This window comes from Protopterus annectens, chromosome 4.part0 (genome assembly GCF_019279795.1).
Source record: "Protopterus annectens isolate FY-2018-M chromosome 4.part0, PAN1.0, whole genome shotgun sequence".
NCBI classification, from domain to species: domain Eukaryota; kingdom Metazoa; phylum Chordata; order Ceratodontiformes; family Protopteridae; genus Protopterus; species Protopterus annectens.
In genome coordinates, this window is record NC_056733.1 from 666,421,152 (window position 1) to 666,446,670 (window position 25,519).

General features: G+C 40.3%; 1 protein-coding gene across 4 annotated transcripts in view; it reads right to left on the reverse strand.

The window, feature by feature from the left end:
* CUX2 (cut like homeobox 2) overlaps positions 1 to 25,519 on the reverse strand; it is a 2,130,834-nt gene that overhangs the window by 1,163,103 nt on the left and 942,212 nt on the right. For all 4 annotated transcript variants that reach the window (XM_044068629.1, XM_044068630.1, XM_044068628.1 and 1 more), the window contains exon 2: positions 4,879 to 4,989. In XM_044068629.1, coding sequence (XP_043924564.1) covers positions 4,879 to 4,989 — 111 coding nt within the window. The remainder of the gene's footprint in view (positions 1 to 4,878; positions 4,990 to 25,519) is intronic.

Consider the following 25,519-nt stretch of genomic DNA (forward strand, 5'->3'; position numbering starts at 1 on the left):
GAGTTATATTTAATTAACAGAATTTACCACTTTCGTCCCATAAAATTTCAGGGACTTCATCAGAGTTAAAATAACAATTAAATCCTGCACATATACAACTATTAGCAACCAATCAAATTGAACAATTCATCAAACATGCAAATAAAAAATGCAAATGAAACGGATCTCTCCCATGCAATGAATTCATAATGCTATTCTAAAAAACAAAAATATATATAACAATTAATATAATCACTTTTATCTACATATGTGGATACATCACCAACGCCTTAAATAAATGTTATCAAATAAATATAGCTATCTGAGCATTTAAATGTGTCTAAAAACATTTGAATAAAACCATACATTTGACAAAACATTTCAACATTTCATAGCCCTATCCTTAAGAATGCTCAGCAATGAAAGGGAATCATTTATACCAGGTTTGTTCTTGTAGGTCATTTTAATATGGCTTCTGAACCAGATATGTTACTAGATGATCTTACTATCCTGACTCAGCAACTTTCCAAATTTGCTCCTACTATCCCTTGGGTTAGCAGTGGATGAAGGAGGCATTCCTGGGTTTGGCACTAGCTGTTCCACGTACAATGTTTCTCTTCACTTAAGTCCATTGGGAAAAGTTGATTAATTAAGGAAAGTTATAAATTTAAATGTATGGTCTGCTAACCCTAACTGCAAATTTAAACAAATGGAAGCAAGATAGATGTTCTATCACTTCACAATTGAGGTTCCTTGAGCAAAATTTGATTAAGAACAGGAACCTCCAGATGGACAATTGTTATTTGACTGAGTGTATTAATGTTTATGGAAGTTTCCTGTCGTGTGGTTGAAAATTCAGTTTTCCATCATGAATTATTGGATCTGTCTGACTGTATGGGATGTGAAGTAATGAAACTTACTACTTTGGACAATGAATGTAAGTTACATTTACTTGATGGTGAAATTAAGTCCCTCAGTGCTAGCAATTAAGTTAATTGGAGATAACTTGGAATATGCAGAAAAACTGGCATACCAGAAACCAACACCCTCCACTATTGGAAATGGGTTCAGCAGGGTAAAGGTTGACAAACAAGTAAACTTTATGGAGATCAATGTGATTGTACCTGTTGTGGGGCAGTTTGGTGATTTTTTAGATCTTGCTCACACCAGGAGATTAGAGAGGTGCTGGCGAGCCAAGGGAAACAGCCTCCAAACTACCAAGGAGTGGAAAACAGGAATCAGCGATAGAGAGGAAAGAGGAAGAACAGCAGAAGATAATTGTGAGTTCAGCCCATACTTTAGGGGCAACAATTGTTACCACTACAGTGGACAATGACTGCGTTTGTGAAACAGATTAGAAGTTTAAAATTTTTAATATGAGACATATTTCCACTGGTGGTGGACATTACTTGTTACTTACTAAAGGTTTTTCTTTTGTGCTCAACTTTAAGATGGATTTGGCAAAATTGTTGGTTCAACTTGAGCTTTACACAAGGCAGATGAATTTGAGATTATTTTTTGGCAATAATTTATGTGAGAACCCATTTTTGGAGGTTAAAAGGAAAAGTATTTTCATGACACCATCAAGCCTGATTATATCGATTTTTGAGAGAATTTGTGAGGATGAAGTTTAAAACATTTGAGTTTGGTAAGCATGATTTTCAAGACAATCTGACTATTGAAGAAAGGAACATCTTAAAACAGCAGATAAGTAATAAAAACATAACGATGATGAAACCCAACAAGTGTGATGGCATTGTGATTATGGACTATTTGGAATACTCTAGTAAAATGTTTGAAATTTTAAATGATGTAAACATTTAACTTACAGTAGAGCATCCAGAAGTGAGATAATATTGCCTGTGCTAAGACTGACTACAGCCTTTTATATATGGTTACTCGGGGTAGTATTTTGGATCAAGTGTGGTTACTCAGGGCAGTATTTTGGACCAAGTGTTGTTACTCGGGGTAGTATTTTGGATCAAGTGTTTGCTTTTTTTAATGTCAGCAAACCTATCATTCCATCTATTTTCAGAATACTGAAAATACAAAAGAATGGCCGCTCAGGCTGATAGTTGCAGCAGGCATGTTGAAAACTGAACCCCTGGCAGCATATATTGGAAAATAAAACAGATACTGTGCTGGATTATTGTCATTTATGAGAGGTACTTAATGGTATTACATTTAAAGGTGACATTTTATTTGCAACAATTGACATTGTTAATCTGTTCTCTGATGATGTGGGGTTGCAATATTCTTCCAATATCCTGAATGATGATGCAACCGTTGGGAATGTTGATATGTTAGTGTTACTTGAGTTTTTAGACATTGTTTTGAACAACTATTTTGTGTTCTTTGAAAAAGAATTCTACCACCAGACGTCACACGTTGTGATGGGAACGAAATGTGTTTCCATATATGCCAATTTGCTCTTAGCCAAATGGGAAGATAAGTTTGGGTTTGTTTCACCATTTTTCAGAATAGTACTCCATTACTGCAGGTTTTTGGATGATATTCTTAATTTTTAGGAGGGTGATGTAGCATCATTTTTGAATTTTGTGGATTAGTTAGGTCAGACAACCACCTTTTTAAAATGTACTTATGCTTTTGATATGGATAAAATCAATTACCTTGACATCACCCTCAGCAAAGACAAGGTGCGAATGAGATATTCAGCTAATATTTTTTGTACGAAGATTTACTCCAGTTCAATTTTCTACTATAACAATTGCCACCCCTTCGTCTAAAAAATAAATATATTTAAAGGGCAGATGGTGTGATTTTCGAGATTGGTCACTGACAATCAAATATTTCTTGAGGAGTTAGATAAACTGATTGATATGCTTACAGAAAGATGTTACCCCATTTCTTTGCTAATGAAAGTCAAAGATGAAATTGTTAAGGGGAGAGGTAGTAGGTATGCTCCCATCCTTGGTGGAAATGCATCTATGCTTCTTATGTTGAGGATGGTTATACTAGAACCAGTGATAAAAACAGTGATAAAAAGGGGCAATGGTTATACTGGGTCTATAATACTTCATTGAAGCTTTATTTCCATGAATACCTAATCATCAACCACTTTACATCAAACATCCATTCATTGAATGTTCCCATTAGTGAATGGTTTTCATAGGGAAGGGAGTTAGTTGGCCATTATTATAAATTTGATCTTTTCCCCACTGTAGTGCGATCTCACAGTTGGTATATATAGGGAGGGCGAGTGTGGGGGGAGCAGCCCCCCACTTTGATGGGTTTGAAATAATATAGTGTGTGTGTGACAATTGCCATTGTTGACAAGTAATTCCCTTCCCTATAACAAATGTTCACTGATGTGAACATTCGATGACTGGATGTTCGATGTAAAGGGGTCAATGATTACGTATTCGTGGAAATAAAACTTCAATGAAGTAATACACACTCACTTATACCATATAATAAAGATGTTCTGATGGTAGTTAATATACTTAAAATGACATGGAATTTGACATTCCCATTAGAGTTACAAAATATATTAGGTGAATCCCTGTTGGTTACATACAGCAGGGGTAGAAACATTAAAAATGATCTACAAAGTGGCCATGTAAGTTTACACAATTATGTCAAGTCAAAAATGGGAAAATGTGGGTGCTGTAAATATTGTTAAGTACATTAATGATGGACCCTATTTTAGTGTGGAATGGTACACCAGGACTGGGAGGTGTAACTGTAACACCACTAGGGTGGTGTTCTTGGCCATCTGTATTTCATGTGAAGCATTTTATGAAGGGGAAAACCAAAAGGAAACTAAACAATAGACTTTGCGAGCACCTATATGATATAAGGAAGGGTAATCACAGTAGTGCTCTTTGTAGGCAGTCAGTAAAATATTCTGAATTCAAAAGGTTTATTTTCTTTGTAATTGACTGTGTCATTAGTAATGCGAGCGAGGGGGATTTTGACAATTTGCTGGAGCAAAAGGAATTGGTTTGGCAATTATGCCTCAGTGCTTGCAACGAACATGCTAGAAATGATTCCCTTTCAGTGCTGAGCATTCTTAAGGAAAAGGCTATGAAATGTTGAAATATATTGTCAAATGTGTGTCTCTGCCTAAGATAGGGGAAGCTGAGTCAGTCTTGGTGTAGCCATGTAACTCTGACCTCCGAGAGCTCCAAGCTGCCTTAGGTCACTGTGGTTTGAATGACATTCTAATGGCTGCCAATCTTCAGTGTTCTGCAGAATGTTTACACTGCAGAACCTCTGGTCAGTAGGAGACAGCAATTCTGCTTAATCCTTTTCTTTAGCTCATACAGCAGTGGGCTGGTTATCTAACTCTTTCATATACTGATAATAGTGCTAGTGGTACCTTTCTAACAACTGAGAATAGCACCTACACTGTCAGCTCCCTAGTTCAAGAAATGGAAGTGTATTTAATTGTTGGAATTTGGTAACTGGGAGACCCTTTAAGACAGTAACAGACACTTTCTGGTGGCAGTCCAGTGAGGCAACCAACACCTGTGACATCAAACATTTCCATATGTGTAACACATTGTTTTATCTCCTAAACAGAACTGACTAAACTACATGGAAGTTCAGTAGATACAAAGGATATACACAACTACAAAGGTTTATGAATCCATAAGATGCCTTCCCATCTTTCTTTCACCATGTTGTCCCACTTTTTGGGGAGGGATTATGTGGCATGTCATCCTCAAATCCTAAATCTATGGACTTAATTATGGTTTATGTACCTAAGATTATGAGGAAGGAGACACCCAATGTAAATACCCCCTTCCCAGTAATTAAATACATCATTATATTATTCATTAGGTATCACTGGACAGTTATGTGGAACAGTTTATCACGCAATGAAAACAGATGCATTCCTACCAAGTTATTTCTCTAGTAACAGACATATCATACCTCAGGTATATTTTTTTTAAACTCTCGACTCAGTTCAATTAAATGTTTATGAGAATGCTCTGTCTCCTCTTGCCGAGTTGCCAGTTCTGTAGCAAGAGAATTAAGTTCTTTCTAGAAAAGAAAAGAAAGAATAATTTTAAACAGTGATAATGGGTAACATAAAGAGATACAAAAAGCAAGTAGTCAAAAGCAGTTTTGAACTTGATTACTTCAAAACAGTTAACGGAAACATACAGTTTTGTAGCAAAACATGGTTTTACGTGTGATGACAGCAAGGTGTCATTTAAAATGTTTCTTAATTTAAATGTGAAAATCAATACTGGGTGCATTTTTTGTACTTGTAATTGTATTGAGAAGTGCAGTCATGGCAACATGGCACAGAGATTTGCCTCATATTTCCCATACATTAAGCATTAGCAATCTGTTTCCTTAAAACACCATCAGACAAAGTGCCATACAATACCAGGGTTAAGAGACACTTCTACACTGTTCCTATGTGACAAACAAGTGCTTTATCTTCATAGTGAACATGCCTGCCTTAAGCTAATCAAATCAAAAATTTTAAATTAAAAACACACTGGCAATAAGAAATAAGTCATTTTATTCTGCTCTTATGTCACAAGCAACAGACACACAGAGAGGGGAAAAAGAGGGAGAGAGAGAGAAACAGACAAGAGACACAGCCTTCAAATACAGCTAATCTGATGATACCTCAAGGTAGGAATTACTAAACACACGGTGTATTCTTTTCATTTTCCTGTTTATTTATTGCAGTATGTTGATTGGACAGAGCCCAACAATCCTAATGCGTTTTATTAGGGAAGACTTGGCTGGCACCTAAAGTAACTAGGGAAGAGCAGATGAGGTTAACATCGCTCCTTTTGACCACCTTCCTGAGCTATCAGCAGAACCAGTACAAAACATCAGTTTAACATCTTATCTGAAGGAATATGTGGAGTGTGAGATCAACAACAACTCTTGTCTAAGTCAGGCATTTTTATTCATTCTTTGGTTTGGCATGTGGAAAAGCACATGTAAAAAGGCTTGATCACTGCTTTATCCCACAGAAGGGAATGAAAACAGCATGAACACAGTAAATGCAGAAATACTAGTCTACCTCATAAGATTAGTAACATGTTTTTCTTAAAATAATAACGACACAGAATCTGCTAATGACTGACAAAATTGTTCATAGTTCAAGCACAATGTTTTCTGATGCTCCTGTGATTGTGTTTGAACTATATTATATATGTAACATAAATGACACAGCGGGTTCAGTTATAGAGAAGTGCAGAATGGCCGGAGTATGACTAGGTACAGAGGAAAACACTGTAGATATGAAGAGAGGGAAACAGCAAGAAGGACAGACAGTTAAGTGACAAGACAACATAGTCCTTTCAGCAAATGTATGAGAACATAAAGAAATCCTCGAGACCCCAAGTAAACATTTAACAGTGAATACGACATGGTGAGTAACATAATTGTGAAGGCAGTCGGTGAATGGAAAATTAAATGTTGACTAAACAGTTCTAGGTCATCCTGACATTTCTCATTTCACAGGCAGAAATAAATGCTCATTGTGATAATGGTTACATTAAAAATTCAATAAACATCAAGTTAAAACATTTTCAAAAATGGACAGCAGCTGGAGCTATGAATTAGCACTCAGTGACAAACATGCAGAAGGGAATCCGTTCTGAACAAGATATTAATATATGTTGGCATTCATAAAGCAGACTTTTAAGATGGCAATGAATTTTTAATTTCATTACAGTACATTAAAAAGCAAGTGTCCATGCAAAACTGTTTCCACGGAGCCTGCTAAGCTCAAAACACTGAATGAAAACTTAAAATTGTGCAGACAAGCATGAGTTTACAAAGGGGACATATGAGGTATCATTTAAAATGCTTCTTACAATTAAGAATATGGTGCGACAAGGAAGTAGCAATTCATTGAAATGGGGCAGAAACTACAGAAGAAACCTGAAGAATATCTGCTTAATAACAGTGCAAACATAAACCTTTGCTGAGTCTTTTTGCTCAGGGCATGTCTACAGACATATGAACTCCATGCTTTAAATATTGCTGGAGTTCTTGCAAAGAAGTTTAATTCAGACTAGCTATGGTGCAATCCATCCCCACCCCCATTACTCATCCCCTGCCTTTAATATGAGCCTGGGGAATATTCTACTTTTCCATCTTCATCACTGGAGAAAGCATTTGTGAGGGGAAATAATAATGCTGTCTCAAGGATACGAAGAAAGTTGCTGAGGTAAACTAGAAATGTTGGTGTAGTTGAATGCTAGACGATAAGGAATGCAAAAAGCTATAAGACAAGCAGTGACAAAGCATCCACAAGTAGATCTCAAAGAAGTGTGTAACTAAATAATGCAGGCTACAGCTGACACCAAAGTGATCATATTCAGTGCGGTAACACACAACAGTACTCTGCTTCCTTAGGTTGCTACAAGGCATTAACAATGAAATTACCTGCAAGCCTCTGTACGATGCACCTGTTGTGGTCTAATATGTTCTCCTTACTAATCAGTTTTTCCCCATGCACCATTTTTAAAACCATGTGCAATGTTCCACAGTATCTGTCCCTTTTTCTGGCCTTCTGTCACCAGTCTTCTATTCTGCCACTCTCTTATTAATGAGCTCAACAGCCACTCATCCTTAATAAGGGAACTGCATTAATAACCTACTGGTCTTGGCATGGCTGGAAGTCATCATCCATGATTCACAGTGGAGGTGCTTCTGTCTCATACCTAGCCCTCCCATCTCAGCTATTCCTTGACTGCCCTCTGATGTTTTAGGTTCATAGGTTCATACTAGGCTATCTGCCCTAGGGCATTTATAAGCCTAGCCAGAGTGTGTTTGGCTTTCGCCACCCATTTTAAATTAATTTTGCTATGCCCTTTTTTGAGGTTAGTATACTGTGCCTCTGTCTAACAGTGACACAGAAGTGATACCCGGGGTAAACCTACGATCTCCCATCCACTCATCAAGATTCCTCTTGAAGAGAGTCAATGAGGGACTCTGCCTAACCTGGACTGGGATTTTATTTCAGAGTGAAGGGAGCCTCTGTGTTATGAATCTGTCCCTCCAGCATGTCCTATTTATTTCAGTGCTGAGGTTCAAGTCTCTCGAGCGCGTAGCTCGATGGGATTTGGATTTTCTGAGGTGCAGCATGTCCATTAATTCCGGGTTGGACATGGCTTTATAAGTCAGGCACAGATCGCCTCTGAGCAGGCGGTATGCCACTGAGTAGAGCTGGAGTTTCTTTAACTGGCAGCATATGGCATCTGTTTGAGCCCTTTGATCCTCTTGGTGAGGTACTTTTGGGGTCTTTCCAGTTGCTGAAGGTGTCTGGTAAGGTACATCCCATAAGGGGCATTGTACTCAATTATGGTCCTGATGAGGGATGAGTAAAGAGGCATGATGACCTCCCCTGATCTAGATGTGAATCCCTTCATGATTAGGTGGGCTATATAAAATGTTTTTCTAACCACTTTGGCCACGTGGTTGTCAAATGAGAGATTGCTATCAACTTGGGTCCTCAGGTCCCTAATTACTTCTTCCGTACTTAATGGATTACCACCTATGTGGTAATTTGTGGGCCCTTTGTTTTTGCCAAAGGGGATGACTATACACTTTTTGGAGTTTAGCTTGAGGCCATGGCTCTGGCACCAGTTGTCTGTTTCTATGAGGCCCTTTTGGAGGATGCTTGTGTCGGCTGGAGAGTCGATTATGGCGCCCAGTTTGCAGTCAACTGCGAACTTGGTCAGCCACAGTCCTTCCGTGTTGGCCTGTACCTCAGAGAAATATATACCGAACAAGAGAGGTCCCAGGACTGTCTCCAAAAGAAAGCAGAGTGGTGAGTTGTGCAGATATGATTGATAAACTGTGTACAGTCATAAAAGACAGCTTGGCATATCTGTGGTGAACCGCAAACTGAAACTCAGGAAATAACCTAAACATCTAAAGATGACACGCCACGACTTCATGTAGCAGCTTGGCACTTTTAGCACAACTTTCAATTTTGATAAAAAGAAGGGCAATACATTTTCATTTTAGTACCTAATACCTTTTAAAAAGGAGACACTCTTTCTTCCATATGGAAAGAGCAGGATTAACTTGATGCTCCAATTAGAAAACTGATTACAATCCAGCCTAGTTAAAGTCCTGGTGAATGGCTGGTTCTCTTATATCACATCCACAATTTTCTCTTGCACAAGGTGGACATTGCAAAGGTGCATGTAACTTCAAATTATTTTCTTAACATAAAAACATTAGTAAAGAACATTTACTTTCTATTGTACCTTAAACAATTAAAACTACTCACCAACTCTGCTAAACTACCACAGTTAGAACATTAGCTTTCTGTAAAAATAAACATAACAGAAAACTATAAAACTTAGCTTTTTGTCAGAATAGTTTACAGACACTAGAAATTTCAATAAAAAGCGTAGTATACTTCTCAAAAGGGCAATTTTAGTTTGTGTTATCTAATTAAAAAACACTTGTTTTCTAAGAGTCCACTAAATAAAATAAATACATAATTTAGCCATCTGTATAATAGCCACAGTAACAAAGGGATTATTGTATCATTTCTTCTCAGCATAACACAAAATGAAGCTGAAAGAACAAAAAAGCAAAATTTTTGGACATCTCAGCCAAGGAATAAAAAAGCAGTATGTTCATCTTACGTGAGCTTACCTTTAAAGATCTCAGGTAGATGGTTACCTTAAACGCCTTTTTTACCTTAAACACTTTTAAGAACTTCAACATTTCCTACTGAAAACATTCATTCTTCTGATACTTCTCTTAATCTCTGCCGGTGATATGCATTTATAGCAGAAATGGATATTAGCTTCTCAGCAGGCAGCACCCAAGATGAGCTTGCAGAAACTCTTAAAAAGAATACATGCTGAGGTTCTCAAGAGTTCAAAAATAAAATCTGCACCAAGTATATCCAAACCTCAGAAACATCAGCCATATAACTGAGCACAAAAACAAAGACCAAAGCCCACACACAAAGTTACAACTGCAACACAGTTATTGCCACTATACTGGGTCTTTACAAAGAGTCAAAGGTTGTGCTAAACCCAGTCTGGCATTAAAAGCAAGTGTAAGCAATATACATGTAGTTACTCAGCAGTCCCATAAGTGCCACACAATTCAGAGGTGTCCAAAAGAGACAAGCTGGGGCAGAAATGAAGGGCATAACTAGCATATTTCACAGAATTTATAACTGTGACATGCACAAAATACACATCATGATAAACAATTTCATGAGGCCATGACTCGATGTGTAGAAAGATAAGATGCATACCTCTCAACTTCTTATCACAAAAAATATGTACAAAGCCTAAAATAATGGGGGACAAAGACCCAAAAATGGGGAAAATGTTTAAATACTACTCTAATAAACTTAGAAAGTTGCTAGAATAACAGGATTTGTGTTAGCATGCATTTTCTGAACAACATGATGTCTGAAACAAACATATGTCATTATTTAGTGACTTCATTCCTCAGTGATTTGCCAGAGAACCACATAATTTATGAAAAACAGACCAAAAATATGAGGCAAAAGTCTGGACAGTTGATAGGAATGATAAGATGGCTCTATACAATACTGCTGGCTGACAAGGAAAATAAAACATTTACTGAAACACCTACCTTCTCCAGGCTTTCACTTTGTAGATAAGTATGTGGTGTTATCAGTAGGTGATTCAGTGCCTGGTGGTCTGGAGCAAAATATGTGAGTAGAACTGTTCCCTCTAAGCTGTGCATGCAAGAGGCTGTGCATACCCTAATGACAGTCCCACTCACAGGAAATTAGTGGCCGCAAAAACACACCAGCAGAAGACATAACTTATATGTGCTGGTGAAGAAAAGCAGCCGTGCATGTCCAAGTGTGTAGAATCACTTACCCACGTGATTTTTAGAAGTTATAACACATATGAAGTGTATGTACCAAGTAATACAATGCATCTGCATCCTCCTTGACAGTAAATATCACATTGTTGTTCTCTCTCACTGTCTTCTAATGACCAGCTGTAAGAATTAATTGGTAAAATTATTATAATCTTTTACTATGTGTAACTTAAAAATAGCACTGTCTGCCAGGTCTTCAAAGCAGCAGCTGTGTGAAATTCAGTGGTGGCCTTATCACTGAACATCTGCACGGTAACAGATGAGTCCCATTTCTGTAGTTTACAAGTTTAATGGGAAACAGCATCCAGTGTGCTGGGATTAATTCTGTTATCCATGCTAACTTTTACATGCAAAAACAAGTAACATACAGCCAATTACATAAACCTATCTTGATTGCTGAGTCTGTGCCGCCCACATTTGTTTCTCTGGTCTGTCACGAGAGTTGTTAAAACATCCTGACATAATTAGCACACAGCTGCTCACACTGACACAACTGCCACAAGTTTGTTTGTGTGTGTGTGCGTGCGTTTTCAGGGGTGCACGCTGAGCTCTTTATGCTAGTTCTGTAGCAGTTCCCATGATAATAAGGCATGTCTATCCATATTCTTGACATTCATTTAAGGCATTTTTTGTTTTATAATATTTTTGAGAATGATTTGTGTCATCGTATTGATTTATTGCCCACCAAAGGTTATTTTAAGAATACCAGCCTCTATTGTACCCTTTTAAAGTATAGCTCTGTGTTTTGCTAGGTATATGAAAAGCAGCCTTCTTAGTATGTAGTGGTCCACCCATCTAAGACAGAAACAAGCTTGAAGTGGTAATTGTGGCAATTGTGAATTAGTGGTAACAAATTAAACTGAATACATTTGTTGGCTGTAAACTACTCAGTGTGTGAAAGTGGTTTTAAAACTGACTTTGTGTTGCTGACCTTAGCGTATAAGCCATTCCAAAATACCCTAAAACTAAAAGTGTCACAGAATGCAGTTTATCATCACAGGTAAAAATCAAATGCTAAAGAAATAAAAAGAAAATAATCGGGATAAGAGCCATATGCAAATCCAGACTGATACTTACATCTGGGACATTCAGTTTGTCTTCAACAAATTCCTCACTTTACCCCTCTCTTTAGAAGTTCTTTCTTACACTGTGACAGACAGCCTACGTAAAGTACATCATCGTCCTTTTTTTTTTTTTTTCATTGATCCCTGCTGTCTTGCTACACTACATAGGCTCCTTAGTCGTTCGCTTGAGGTTTAAAAAATGATAAGGAAACACTGGTGATCAGCCTCCTTCGTTTGCAGTGGATGTTTTGGCACGGTCTGCCTGGGGAGAAGAGGCAATTAAAAGTGAGCTTTTCTGTCCCTTTGTGTCTTTTACATGCTCTCATATTGGGCCTGAAAAATCTAACAAAAATGATCCAATAAAGATGGCGTTGAAGACAGTCTTGCTAGACACAAGAAGTGCAATCATAAACAGTGAGTAATCTCAAAGCCTCTCTTTAGCTTTCTTTAGGTGGGCAATATAGTTATCTGTACTGTAATTGAAAATGGTTTCACAATGTCAGTTTGTTAACTCATTAGATTTGCCACTGTCCCCTTCTTTTCATTGCCATAGACCAGACAGTATTGTCTCAATATTTGTAAGAGGTTTCTTCAAGGCAAGACTATTAGGAAAAAAGGTCTTGGAATGCTTACATAAAACACTGCAAAAGATAAATCAGAATTCAGTATAAACAGATGTCTAAACCCCTTCCATGACTACTGAAAACCACAAATAACTACCTTAATAGTCAATTACAGCTAAAAATCGAAAGTGACCCAAAAACAGACTGGAAAAATTACCATACTAATAAGCCCTCCAAAGTTTACTAAATTTCAATAATCAAAACAAATGAGAACAAATTCTTCACTGTTCATTTACGGTTATCAACATACATGACCTGATAATAAAAAATGTTACAGCTCCTCTCCACCAGATTTCTCACCCAACCACAAACCACTGACTATAAAATAAAAATATTTAATCTAAGAAATGTCATTCATAAATCGAGAAATGTTTTTCCCCCATTTGTCTTTGAAACTAAAGTGACTGAAGCTTCAAAGCTTCAATCAGATGAAACCCTTGGCTAATAGGTTAATAGTACACAACTCCTCTTACATTTCAAATAGCTACACAGGTGTTAAACTGAAGAGGATTTCTTTTTCCCCTTGTAATCTCTGAAATATTTTTCTTCATGCTTTCCCTGTATATTAGAACAACCTTCCAACCAATATTAGTACTTTACATAACCCACTCCAAGTTCAGATTGGATAAAGCTCTGACTACAGCCCAGGCAACTTGTGTTTGATTAGTGACTCTGGTGTCTGATGGAGTGTCAGGGTAGGATGGGTGGTTCTGAGTGCATCTCCTGGGAAGATTCCTGGTGGAGGATCAAGCTGAGCTTCTGTGGAAGTGGGGCAATATGTACATGTCCCAAATGCATGCCCAGAAAGGACCAAAGGGAGGGAGGAAGTAACAGGGGTAGGATATAAAATAAACTACCCCTAGCAGATGTGAATGGACATACACCCAGGTTCTGTTTCAGCCCCAACCCTACAGAGTTAGCTTGGGGTGTTAACAAGGTGACTGATAGACTCGACCCGGCAACAGACATAGAGCACTGGGTATGGTACGGTGATGTAGGAGGGACAAAAGTCCACCCCGCAAAAAAATGACTACTTTACATAATCTGACATAATTTATGAAAGAATCAAAGGATCACCTGATGAATTAAAGGATGCGGCTAGCTCTTTCCTGTACTTTTTATTATCACCTTATCAAACTCAACCATACTATTATCAGCTGTGGCTAGGATGTAGAAAGGCTTAGTGCAGTGGGGAAGCCTTCGCTTGGAAGTTTTCCCATTTCACAAAGTTTTTCCAGTTCAGAGATAGCTGTAGTGCTGAGTTTTCTCCTTACAGGGACTTCAGCAAAAAGGGAGTTTTTGCAGGCAGAGCTGCATGCTAATGTGGCAGTCATGAGAAGGGGCTGCTACTTATTAGCCCATGTGTTCAACCCCAGAAATTTGATTTGCCCCAGGAGGAAAAAGTGACTGTTGGTGAAACATGGAGGTCAAATATAGAGTCCCAAGGGAGTGCACACAGTACAGAAAAGACATGAGAGTGTGTGTGGGTAGGAGGTAGTATATGTAAATGTGTGTGTGTGGTGTGCACATCTGTACAGACAGAAATTAAGCTGCATGAATGTGTGTGTGTGTGTGTATGTGTGTGTAAGTGTGTGTGTGTGTGTGTGTGTGTGTGTGTGTGTGTGTGTGTGTGTGTGTGTGTGTGTGTGTGTGTGTGTGTGTGTGTGTGTGTGTGTGTGTGTGTGTGTGTGTGTGTGTGTGTGTGTGTGTCTGTGTGTATGTGTGACTGGTGGGGAACATCTTAGTTAACACAATGCAAGGGTCACTAGGGAGAAAACTATGGGGGTCAGATATGACTGCATTAGCGAGGTATTCAGAGACACGCTAATGAGCCTATAATTGTGTCTTTCTCTTTGTGGCCATAACTGTCAGTGAATCGCATTTTATCACTATAATGCCACACAACCTTTGTTTGGGCAATTTGTACAAGCAAGCACTGAGCATTTTTCTGAATCCTAAGGTGCATTACTCAGAGTGACGATACTTGATTTTTGATGTACTAGTTTACAATTGCTTATGTACATTTTTATTTAAATTATGTAAATTATTGTATTGTATTGTTTTACTTACTAACATGTTGTGTTGCTTTGTGGCCCAGGTTCAGGCTGAAAAGGGTCCTGTACCAGTCCTCTAACCCAGATAACAAGACAGCAAAACAGTCAAAGCTTCAGCTCCATGAATGTAACAAAAAATAATTTGTTGCATGTAGTTAAGCTTCACCTCTGCATTACCCACAACCCCTTACTTGTACATGTTAACACCATGGACGAACAACAGCAAAGGAAAAAAAAAGCCCAAAAACTGAATCACTGTTGGTGCACAAACAAAAGTTACATCAGCAGAGATTTCATTCAGAAAAAGCAATACGGGAGTTTAAAAGTAGGGAAAAAGAAAGCAGCAGGTTGAAACTTGCCCACTTTATACTTGCCCAAGGGCATGTAAGCTGGGATGCAGCTTCTCCTTCCCTTACTACTGTAAAGGTAACTAGACAGAAATAAATGAATAAGGAGGCTTAAAATAATTTCAATGATATCATTAAATGCAGGTAAGACACCGGCATGACACAGCAGTTGGCATTGCTGCCCCACAGTGGTTGCTTCTCCTATTGATTCTGTGTTGGGTGCTTCTCTTTGACGTTGCACATCTTTCCAGTGTATGTGTGTTTCAGTTTATTTCCACATACTAGAATGTGCTGTAGGTGAATTGGTGATCCTCCAAACTGCCTGTAGGTATACATATCTCATGTGTATGAATCCTGTGAAGGGCTGCTACCTCGACAAGGATTACGTCCTCTGTTTCAGCCCAGTGAATACTAGGATATGCTTTGGTCCACTGCAACCCTGAACTAGATGCAGTAGTTAATCAAAGAATGAGTTATTAAATGCCACATCTAAAAATAAATGTATACCAGAAAACTATATACCAGAGAGACCACAAAGAGGCCAATCGGTCATTAGTGGAGTCACCCAGGGGTCTATGTTAGGCAAGTCCTCGGCATCTACTTCTTGGATGTCAAAGCCAACGTCAAAGGTGTTTGGCTGACCAAGTCTGCAGAGAATTGCATGCCTTACACATGCTCCCATGAAGGCTACTGGTTGCAGTCATTGAATCCCCCCAAGACGAGAAGACCCTTCAGGAATGTCTAACACAGAAAAACGCTTGGTGCCAAAGCCATGGCTTCAAACTCAATAAAAAGAAATGCATTATAGTACCTTTTTTGAAGTCTGCCACCCCAGGTAACTACATCATCAATAAAACACCCCTAAAAGTTGGTTCACTAGTCAGGGATATGGGAACTCCTGTAGATAGTAACCTAGCCTTCAACCAACTGTGTCCATGGTAGTAAGAAAATCCTTTTATGTTGCTCAACTTATAAGCAAGGGCATGGCATCTAGGTCCAGAAAGGTCACCATGCCACTGTACTTGCCCTCATGAGACCCATCATAGAGTACAACACCCCACTCAGTATGTACTTAACCAGACATATGCATCAATGTCTGCAAAGATTCCTTATAAAAAGAATATAGGAAGTAAACATGATGTTCTACACTGATCACCTCAAAGCCCTGTTTCTTTACTCTGCATCATACAGACTTCTGAGAAGTGATCTTTGCCTGGCATACAAGGCATCCCTGGACCTTGTTTTGATGAACCTGTTGCATTTCTGCAAAAGAAACAGCATCAGTGCTACTAGATTAAAAGACATAAATTTTGCTTGCGGCATAAACAGGACATGTTGCAAAGGCATATATGTTTCTCAGAGAATTCCCATTCTCTGGAACAGGCTCCCCATCCATGTGAAGCTAAGTTCTTACCTATCCTTCTTTAAGCACACCGTAGACCAATATATGGGTAATTAGAAATTAACCCCTCGTCTGGTATCTATGTCTCTGATGACAGAGGCAGTCAGTAAATCACCCCTTATATAAAATACAATTTATGGGTTACATTTAGGTTGCATGGCTAGGTTTATAAGGGCCCTAGTGGTCATTAGCCTATTATAGACCTATGACCCTATAAAGACGCTGGTTTTCTGACCAATAAACCGCTATGCAGAATGTGTAACAGTACTGTACAACAAGGGAAAGTTATGTATACTGCTCTGTCCTGACTTAGCAAATAAACTCTGTTTAAACAAATTAACGAAACATAGAATTAAACTAATAACACTGTTGAGATGAGGCTGTGAAACTGGACTAGCATCTAAGACAGGGGAGCAAAGAAATCTAAAGAAGAACAGAGAATGTAGCACATTTTCAGTAAATAGCATAACAATATCCAAATCTTCACTTAGCAGCAGATGCTTTGGCAGACCAATTTATGTAACTGAAACAAATTAAGGCTGTAAGTACTATACCAGATGCCCCCCCCCCCCCCAAACACAGCTGATGAAATCAATCACTACACTAAAAGAAATAAAGAACTCCAGTTCAGTGGGATTAGACAGGTTATAGTGATTTCCATACATAAGTGTGAAACTCTGTCACACCCAAAGAATTACAGACCAGTCCAATCAGCCTGACTTACACTTGTTGTAAACTAAGAAAGTGGAGAACTGAGCTTCTCTAAAATGATTCTAGATCTTAACATTAACATACTCAGAACATTTTTTTTTCTTAGTGGGAAAAACTCCTGACTTGTTTTTGTTTTTTATTTTATTTTTATTTTTGTATTTGTTTTTTGAGGATATAACAGAAACAGTAGATGAAAGGCTGCAAGCATATTTACATCATGCTTAGAAAAAAAATGAATCCACGCAAGAAAAGCAATAGAGATAAACTTACGCAGCTGAGTGTTTGCAGTTGCACAGTTAATGAGTAAGGACAGCAGGTTATCTAGCTACGTTTACTAGCAGATTTGTAATCAAGACCACCAGGTTACCTATCGAAGCCTGCTGAACCATTAAAGTTGAGTTCTTCAGGGACTGATGCTGGGACACACCTATTTGGTTTATAGTTCTCATATACAGATACAAGTAGGAAAGGAATCTGCGTTTAGGACAACCTACTATTGCAATGTGGACAAGTATGCAAAAATAGTTCAGGACACTTTAAAACCAATACATGGTGCAATAACAGTTTCACTCTCTGCTAATAAATACAGTATTGTCAGATTTGGTGGGAGTAATGTGCAGACTTACCACTTTCAGTCAATCACAAGTTACAATATGTTTCTAAACACCCTTTTACACTATCAATATAGAGGTGAATTATTCTGATAAACATCTCAAAATCTCTGAACTAATGACTACAACTAACATAAAAACAAAATACGGTAACTCTTAACATACATAAAATTAGACTGCATATAGCTGCATATTATTTTATACAGCCAAGGAAGACCCGATATCAAAGATCAAGACATTATTTATTGTTACACATACATATGACTGTGATCCAGGTGACCAGGGACTGATTAGCAACTCTGACACTGCAGTGACGGACAATGAAAATAACCTTCTGACTTCGGCTCACCCACCCTAGGAGGGTGTCAGTCTGGCCCACTGCAGTAATGGCACCTACTGGGAGGGAAGAGAGAGAGAGAGAGGTGCAGGGCATGCACTGTGTCTGTGTGAGGAACTCTGCCAAGCTGCATTCATGTAACCTTCACTGGAGCATGAGCAAGCCATGTACTGTATGTGCGAGAGATGTGCTTAGCTCTGCCAAGCTGCATCCACATTGTAACCTTCATAGAAGCATGTGCAAAGATATGCACTGTAGGTGTGAGGGATTCTGCCAAGCTGCATCCACATTGTAGCCTCCATGGAAGCATGTGCAGAGGTATTAACACTCACATAGGAAGGAACTGCAGGGCCTTGTGTCTGTAGGCATGCATGTCAACCACTGGGGGTGTTGTTAGGGAGCAAATGGCTGGTTGGATGACCACTGCACTGTGAATATTTCTTGCCCTAATGATGAATTAATGGGTGATTGCAGCACAGACTAGATCGTCAGCAGGTACAGACAACCACAAACATACATAAATAAATAAATAAATAAATAAATAAAACAAGGTAAATAAAAAAGCTACCTAGCATTGTCTGAATAAAGTACAGTTTTGTACCTACCATAAATGTAGATGTCCGATAGGAATGCATCTGCAGTCCTTACAAATGGGTTGTCCTGTCGTCAGGCAGCCCTTCGGTCGGCCGGATTCCAAAGTCTGGGTCTGGCCTCGGCTGGTGTCGCACTTCACCCGATGTCATAGCTGCAGTTATTCGGGTATAAAGGCATCAGCCGATGCCATTTTCCTCAGTGTTTCTTGCCCCAGATGCCAGGTGCCCTCTTGGAAGGCTAAATTTGGATAAATGCCAATGATTCCAAATAGTAGAGAGCAAACACAAAAAATAAGCATGTATGTACATATATACAAACAAATACACCATAATAGATTCCCCCAGCTAGCTATAAGATGGGCAAATACCCTAGGAGCACCACAGAGGGGAAGGCGGGTGGGTAATCCTGACTGCAGATGCATTCCTATCGGACATCTACATTTATGGTAGGTACAAAACTGTACTATGTCCTTCAAGGATGCATCTGCAGTCCTTACAAATGGGTAGAATACCATAGCTAAACTGGGGGAGGTGGACAAATAAAGTTATGGTGTAGTTAGGATCCCTTGCAAAACAGCCGTGGCAAAGCCTGCTCGGGATCTAGAGTATAAAGGTAAATTATAATGCTTGGCAAATGTATGCACGGAGCTCCAAGTAGCAGCTTCTAAAATGTCCTTGGTAGCCACTCCTCGTAAGAAGGCTGTGGTAGTGGCTGTTGCCCTTGTAGAGTGAGGCCTGATGTTCTCTGGAGTTTTCTTTCCATGGTAGGAGTAACAAAACCTAATGCAATTTCCTATCCACTTGGAGATTGTCTGTTTTGAAATTGCTTTTCCTTCCCTTCCTGTTGCATATGCTACCAGTAGCTGGTCAGTTTTTCTATTGCCCTTGGTCCTGTCCAGGTAATAGCGTAATTGTCTATGCACATCCAAGGTATGTAGCAGTCTTTCTCCCCTGTTCTGTGGATTAGGGAAGAATGTAGGTAGGTGGATAGCCTGATTTAAAGAAACTCTAGAAACCACCTTAGGCATAAAGGAAGGATTTGTTCTCATGGACACTCTATCTTGATGGAAGATCAGGAAGGGTTGCACTGCCATTAATGCCTGAAGTTCAGATACCCTTCTTGCTGAAGTGATTGCCAGCAGGAAAGCAGTCTTCCATGATAAGTATTGCAATTCTGCTGTTGCTGCTGGTTCGAAAGGAGGAAGTGTCAATTTTTCTAGCACAAAGTTCAAGTCCCATGCTGGTAATGGTGGCTTCCTAGGAGGCTTTACATTTTTAATTCCTCTCAAAAACTGTCTGAGCAGAGGATGTGAGAAGACAGGAGGATCCAAGTCGTATTCTGCTGAAATAGCTGATGCATGAATCTTGATGGAGGAATAGGACAGGCCTGTGTGGAAGAGCTCTGCCAAGTATTCCAGAATGTTGGCTATGTTTACCAGTGACACATCTTCTCCTTTTTCAGTACTCCAAATGAGATATCTTTTCCATTTTGCTGAATAATTTTTTCTTGTTGAGGGTCTGCGAGCCTCAAGGATAATGTCTTTAACCCTTTGGGATAAATTTGGGTTAATTGGTCTTATGCAATGTTCCAGGCAGTCAGCTGCAGAGTTTTCAGGTTTGGATGCAGATTGTTGTAGTTGTTCTGTGTTAACAGCAAGGGAACCAGGGGTAGTGGCCATATTTGTTCCCGAGACATGCTCCTCAGTAATGGGTACCAATGTTGCCTTGGCCAGTCTGGAGCTATCAGAATGATCCTTGGACGGTCCTCTTTGATCTTCAATAGCACTTTGTGCATCAAAGGAAGTGGTGGAAATGCATATGCTGTCAGGTTTTTCCAACTGAAGGATAGGGAGTCCACCTTCCAAGCAAGTGGGTGGTACGTCCTTGTGCAGAATTTCTTTAGTTGGTGATTGTGTGGGGATGCAAATAAGTCTATTTCTGGGAGTCCCCATTTTCTTGTAATGCTTTTGAAGATGTCCGGATGCAGCATCCATTCGTGGGCATCCGTGGTAGTCCTGCTTAAAATGTCTGCTAGGGTGTTTTCTTTTCCTGGTACAAAAATTGCTTTTAACTGTATGTTGTAGCTCAGGGCCACATTCCAGAGATCCAGTGCCATCCGGCAAAGAGGATACGAGTGTGTGCCTCCCTGTTTGTTGATGTACCACATAACTGTGGTGTTGTCTGTCCTTATCATCAATAGACCTTGCTGAAGGAATGGTCTGAATGCCTGAATTGCCAGTTTTACTGCCAGCATCTCCTTTAGATTTATATGTAGGTGCAGCTGGTTTTGAGACCATAAGCCTTGTATGCACTTGTCCAGCATGTGTGCCCCCCAACCAAGGTCTGAGGCGTCTGTCGTGATGGTTTGGCTTGGTTGAGTACTGTGAAAAGGCAATCCTGTGTTTGACTTGACAAGCCTGAGCCCACCATAGGAATTCTTGCTTCAGGCATGGAATAATGGGAATCTGGGTTTCCAAGCTGTGCTTGTGTTGAGACCATAAATTCCTTAGGTACCACTGTAGTTTTCTCATATGCAGTCTGGCATGAGGAACTAATATTATGCAGGATGCCATGAAGCCCAAGGCTTGCAGAACTTTTCTTGCTGTCAGATGGTTCTGTTTTGCTAAGGCCAAGAAGTAGAGAGGTAGCTGCTCCTGTTTTTCTACTGTTAGGAATGCCATTTGCCTTGATGTGTCCAACTCTGCACCCAAAAAGGTTATTCTCTGGGATGGTATCAGTCTTGACTTTTTTAAATTGACTGTGTATCCCAGGGCTTGTAGCAGGTAAATGACCCTTTGTAAATCTTCTGCTAGCTTGCTTTCGTTGTCCGCTTGTATCAGGCAGTCGTCCAGGTATGGGTAGATTTGGATTCCCTGAAGCCTGCAATGAGCAATTACTGATGCCAGGCATTTCGTGAACACTCTGGGCGCAGTAGATAAGCCAAAGGGCAATGCTGAGAATTGATAATGCTCTGATCCTGCAAGAAATCTGAGGTATCTTCTGCAGTTTGGTCATATGGGGACGTGCAGGTATGCCTCCTTGAGATCTAGAGTCACCAGCCAAGACTCCTTGCCCAGCATGGGAAGAAGCTGCTGTAGGGTCAGCATTTTGAATTTTGGAACAATGAGGAATGTGTTTAGAGCGGACAAGTCGAGAATAGGCCTCCATTTGCCTTCTTTTCTTGGTACCAGGAAGAGTCTGGAGTAAAATCCCTTCCCTTGCTCCATAGATGGTACCTTTTCTACAGCTCTCATCCTTAATAATTGGGATATTTGCTTTAGTGCTTCTGTCTTTTGATTTGGAGGTAGGTTTGGCATTCCTCTCTTCCCTGGTAGAATATGGAAGTGAAACCTGTAACCTTGGTCTATTATCTGTAAAATCCACTTGTCTCTTGTGATGTAATGCCAGTTTGTCATAAATAAGGCTAGCTTCCCGCCTAAGGGTGCTTGCATTTGTTCCCTGGTAGGCGGTGCCAGAGCCAAGTCACTGTGATTGACCTGTCGTTGTGGTGGTGGCTGTGTCTGTGGCTGTGCCTCGCTGGTTGTTGCCCTGCCACTGACGTCCTCTGTAAGCACCCCTGGATTGGCTTCTGCCTCTTGAACGCCTATTCCTGCCTCTCTGAGTTCTGGAGGAGTCTGGAAAGGACCAATTCTTGGAGGGCCAATTCCTGCTAAACCTCGGAGGTTGGACCTGTAAGAAATCTTTTACTGTTTGGACAGATTTTGCCTTCTCTTCCATCTTCTTCAGCACTTGTTGTGCAGGAGAACCAAACAAATTGATTTTATCCATAGGAGCATCCAATAGTTTTGATTTGACATGGTCTGGTAAGGCCTGTTCTTTTAGCCATGCATGCCTTCTGATGACTGTGCCAGCCATGGCTGATCTAAAGGAAGCCTCCAGTGCATCATAGCCGCATTTTAGGGAATGGTTACTGACTTGTTGAATGTTATGTACCATTTCCTGCACATATTTTTTGTCTACTGTTTCATCTGAGGACACTTTTTTGGTTAACTGATCTAGCAAAAATTCTTGATACTGCATCATGTGAAATTGATAGTTCAAGGCCCTAGCTGAAAGAGTAGCAGAAGTGTAAACTTTTTTACCCCATCTCTCTAAGGATCTGGATTCCCTTTCAGAGGGGAGGGGTTTTGGCAGAGGTGGCTGCTACAGCCTTAGGTCCTTGGGAGATAGTCTCTGGATCTGCAAGGGGAGCCTTATACAAGTGATAATGTGTGTCCGGGACCCTGTAGTATCTATCGGGCTTAACAGGGGCCGGAGGCAGAGAATCAGGAGCAGTACAAGCATCATTAAATGCATCATCTACAACAGAAAGAACTGGAGGTATGGCTAAAGGCCTATGTTGTGGTAAATGCAGAAAGGTTCTACGCCTTTTTCTGGAATCTGAAAAATCCTGGCCCTGCCACTGAAATTGTTCCCTCATAGCATGCAGGGTTTCCCCAAAGGAAAATTCCTCAGGCGGAGAGGCAGAGGGAATGGACTCTTCACCATCAGAGTCTTCATAAGTGGAGTATGGGGCCTCTGGAGGGTCTGTATCATTGGAGTCATCAGAGGAATCATCTGCTGACACAGGCTCAGGGGGCTCTGCTCTAGGCCTCTTCTCTGGAGGCGGGTGAGAGGCCCTGTCTGGTTGAGTATGGGATCCTCGGATTAAAGAAATGAGATCCTCTGCTAAACTAAGCATTTGTGAACTAGAGCTAGGCCTGTGAGAGGGGGGCTTAGCAGGCACAGATTTAGTAGCTTTAGCTGCTTTAGCCCTGGCAAAGGCCTTAACGGACATGGTTGCAGGTGGCCTAGCAGCTCCACGTGCAGGGGTTGAAATATCCATGGGAATAGTGTCTGATAATTCCTGAGAAACTGTAACAGTAGGTGGGATATCAGAAGCCGATTCCACGAGGTTAGAAGAGGCCTCGGCAGGAGGAAAGTTTTCGGCTGAAGGAGGAACCGCTTGCTCGGTTTCAGCCGAAACCGAGACACTCACGGTTGGCTTAACCGCGGTTTCGGCCGAAACCGCGGACCGCGAGTGTCGGTCCTTTTCCTTGCGTTTTTTAGATATTTGCGAAGTCAGAGGATCCGACGGCATAATATAAGCAAAATTGGAGCCGAAAAACTCCTCAGCAAACTCCGACCGACGTCTAAGCGTCCACCGGTTAAAAGAAGCACAGGCTAGACAAGCTGCGACGTCGTGGTCTGGGCCTAGACAAGGTAAGCAGTAAGAGTGGAAATCTTTATGAGGTATTTGTTTCCCACAAGTTAAACAGTTATTCACTTTTTCTGACATCGGCTGAGGCAAGAAAGAGTCCCCAACGGGGTACTTAGCTTTTTAGAAGTCTTCGAAGTAGTTTTCGGTAGTAGTAATCTCTGGTTCTGACCGACCGGCACTTGCGAACAGCTTCTGCTTCGGGCGCCACGCGGCAAGAAAGACTGAGGAAAATGGCATCGGCTGATGCCTTTATACCCGAATAACTGCAGCTATGACGTCGGGTGAAGTGCGACACCAGCCGAGGCCAGACCCAGACTTTGGAATCCGGCCGACCGAAGGGCTGCCTGACGACAGGACAACCCATTTGTAAGGACTGCAGATGCATCCTTGAAGGACATGTACAAAGATGTAAGTACCATGAGTTCAATGATTACTGTAAAGTCTGTCAACAGCAGGAATGCTCTGCCTGGAAGAAAATGTATCCCAGACCACACCAGCATACTGAAGGCATTTAATGACATATATACATGATCAAACCAACTTGCCAGGAGTCCTGAGGCAAAGAGTTCCATTCAGTGCAAAAGTAGACTGAAGGGCCCGTCTAAATGTGCAGACTTTGTGAACTAGACAATCCTAATCTGCTGTCAGTCTCTATAGTTCCATGTTCAACTTAAAAAGAAAAAAAATCCCTACTTCTACAGAGCTGTTACAATGAGCGACTTGGCAAAAAACTTCAGAGCCAATGACTGGCAAAAAACAGTGGGCAAATGGCATGTTAGAACTCCAAGGAAGTGGCACAGCTACCAGATGTGTATCAGGTACCTCCTAAATGGGGACAGGCTTCAACATTCCATGGAAGGGCAGCAGTGAGCCCTTGGACATTCCTTCCAAAGTAGGGCTGGAGAAAGACTAAATTGAGATGATGATCTTCTAGTAATAAAAAAAGCCATCTAGCAGCAGCCCAGACTGGCAGTGAAGACAAATCCCTGTACCAACATCAACAGCATCAGAGACAGCATTGTGCATCCCATGAAACCTTAACACTGTGATTTCTACAGGACATGGCCACATCGCTATTTGAGAACTCTGCTGTCTGTCACAAGTGTTTGCTGTTACTGTGCAATGAGGTGAACTCTGATGGTGAAATTCTGTGCCACTAGCATGGCTGAATTCGACTTGCAACAGTCACATTTCCCCTATTCATCCCTCGGCATTCCCACTGGTCTGATGAAAGACCACCAGACCTTCACCATGAGCTACAGCAGCAATGGTCCCTCATCCCACCACAGCATCAAAGTAACGACATAAACAAAAGAATTACCATCCTTTGAAACAAAAGCCTAAAAGTTATCTGAATTACATTGAATCTCGTCATTCAAGTTACATTTCCTGCTCACAGTCTCATATTAAAATACATTCACACAAAAAATATGCACTAAAATTACATTTGTACTTCCACAGGAACTGCATATGCTTAGAGGTACATTTGTCATAACTGCACATATTAAGAATTACACAAGCTATTCACAAAATAATATACATACCTCCATCTCTCTTCTTTGTTCATTTTAAATGTTTCTGAGTCTTTTAACCTTCATGTGGTCAGTCACAGCTATCCACACCAAATGCACAAATCACTGAAATCAATTGCTTCCTCAGTCAATGAATGCACTAATCTATCAGGCAATCAATCAATCAATCAATCACTCAATCAAGCAATCAATCCATCATTCATTTC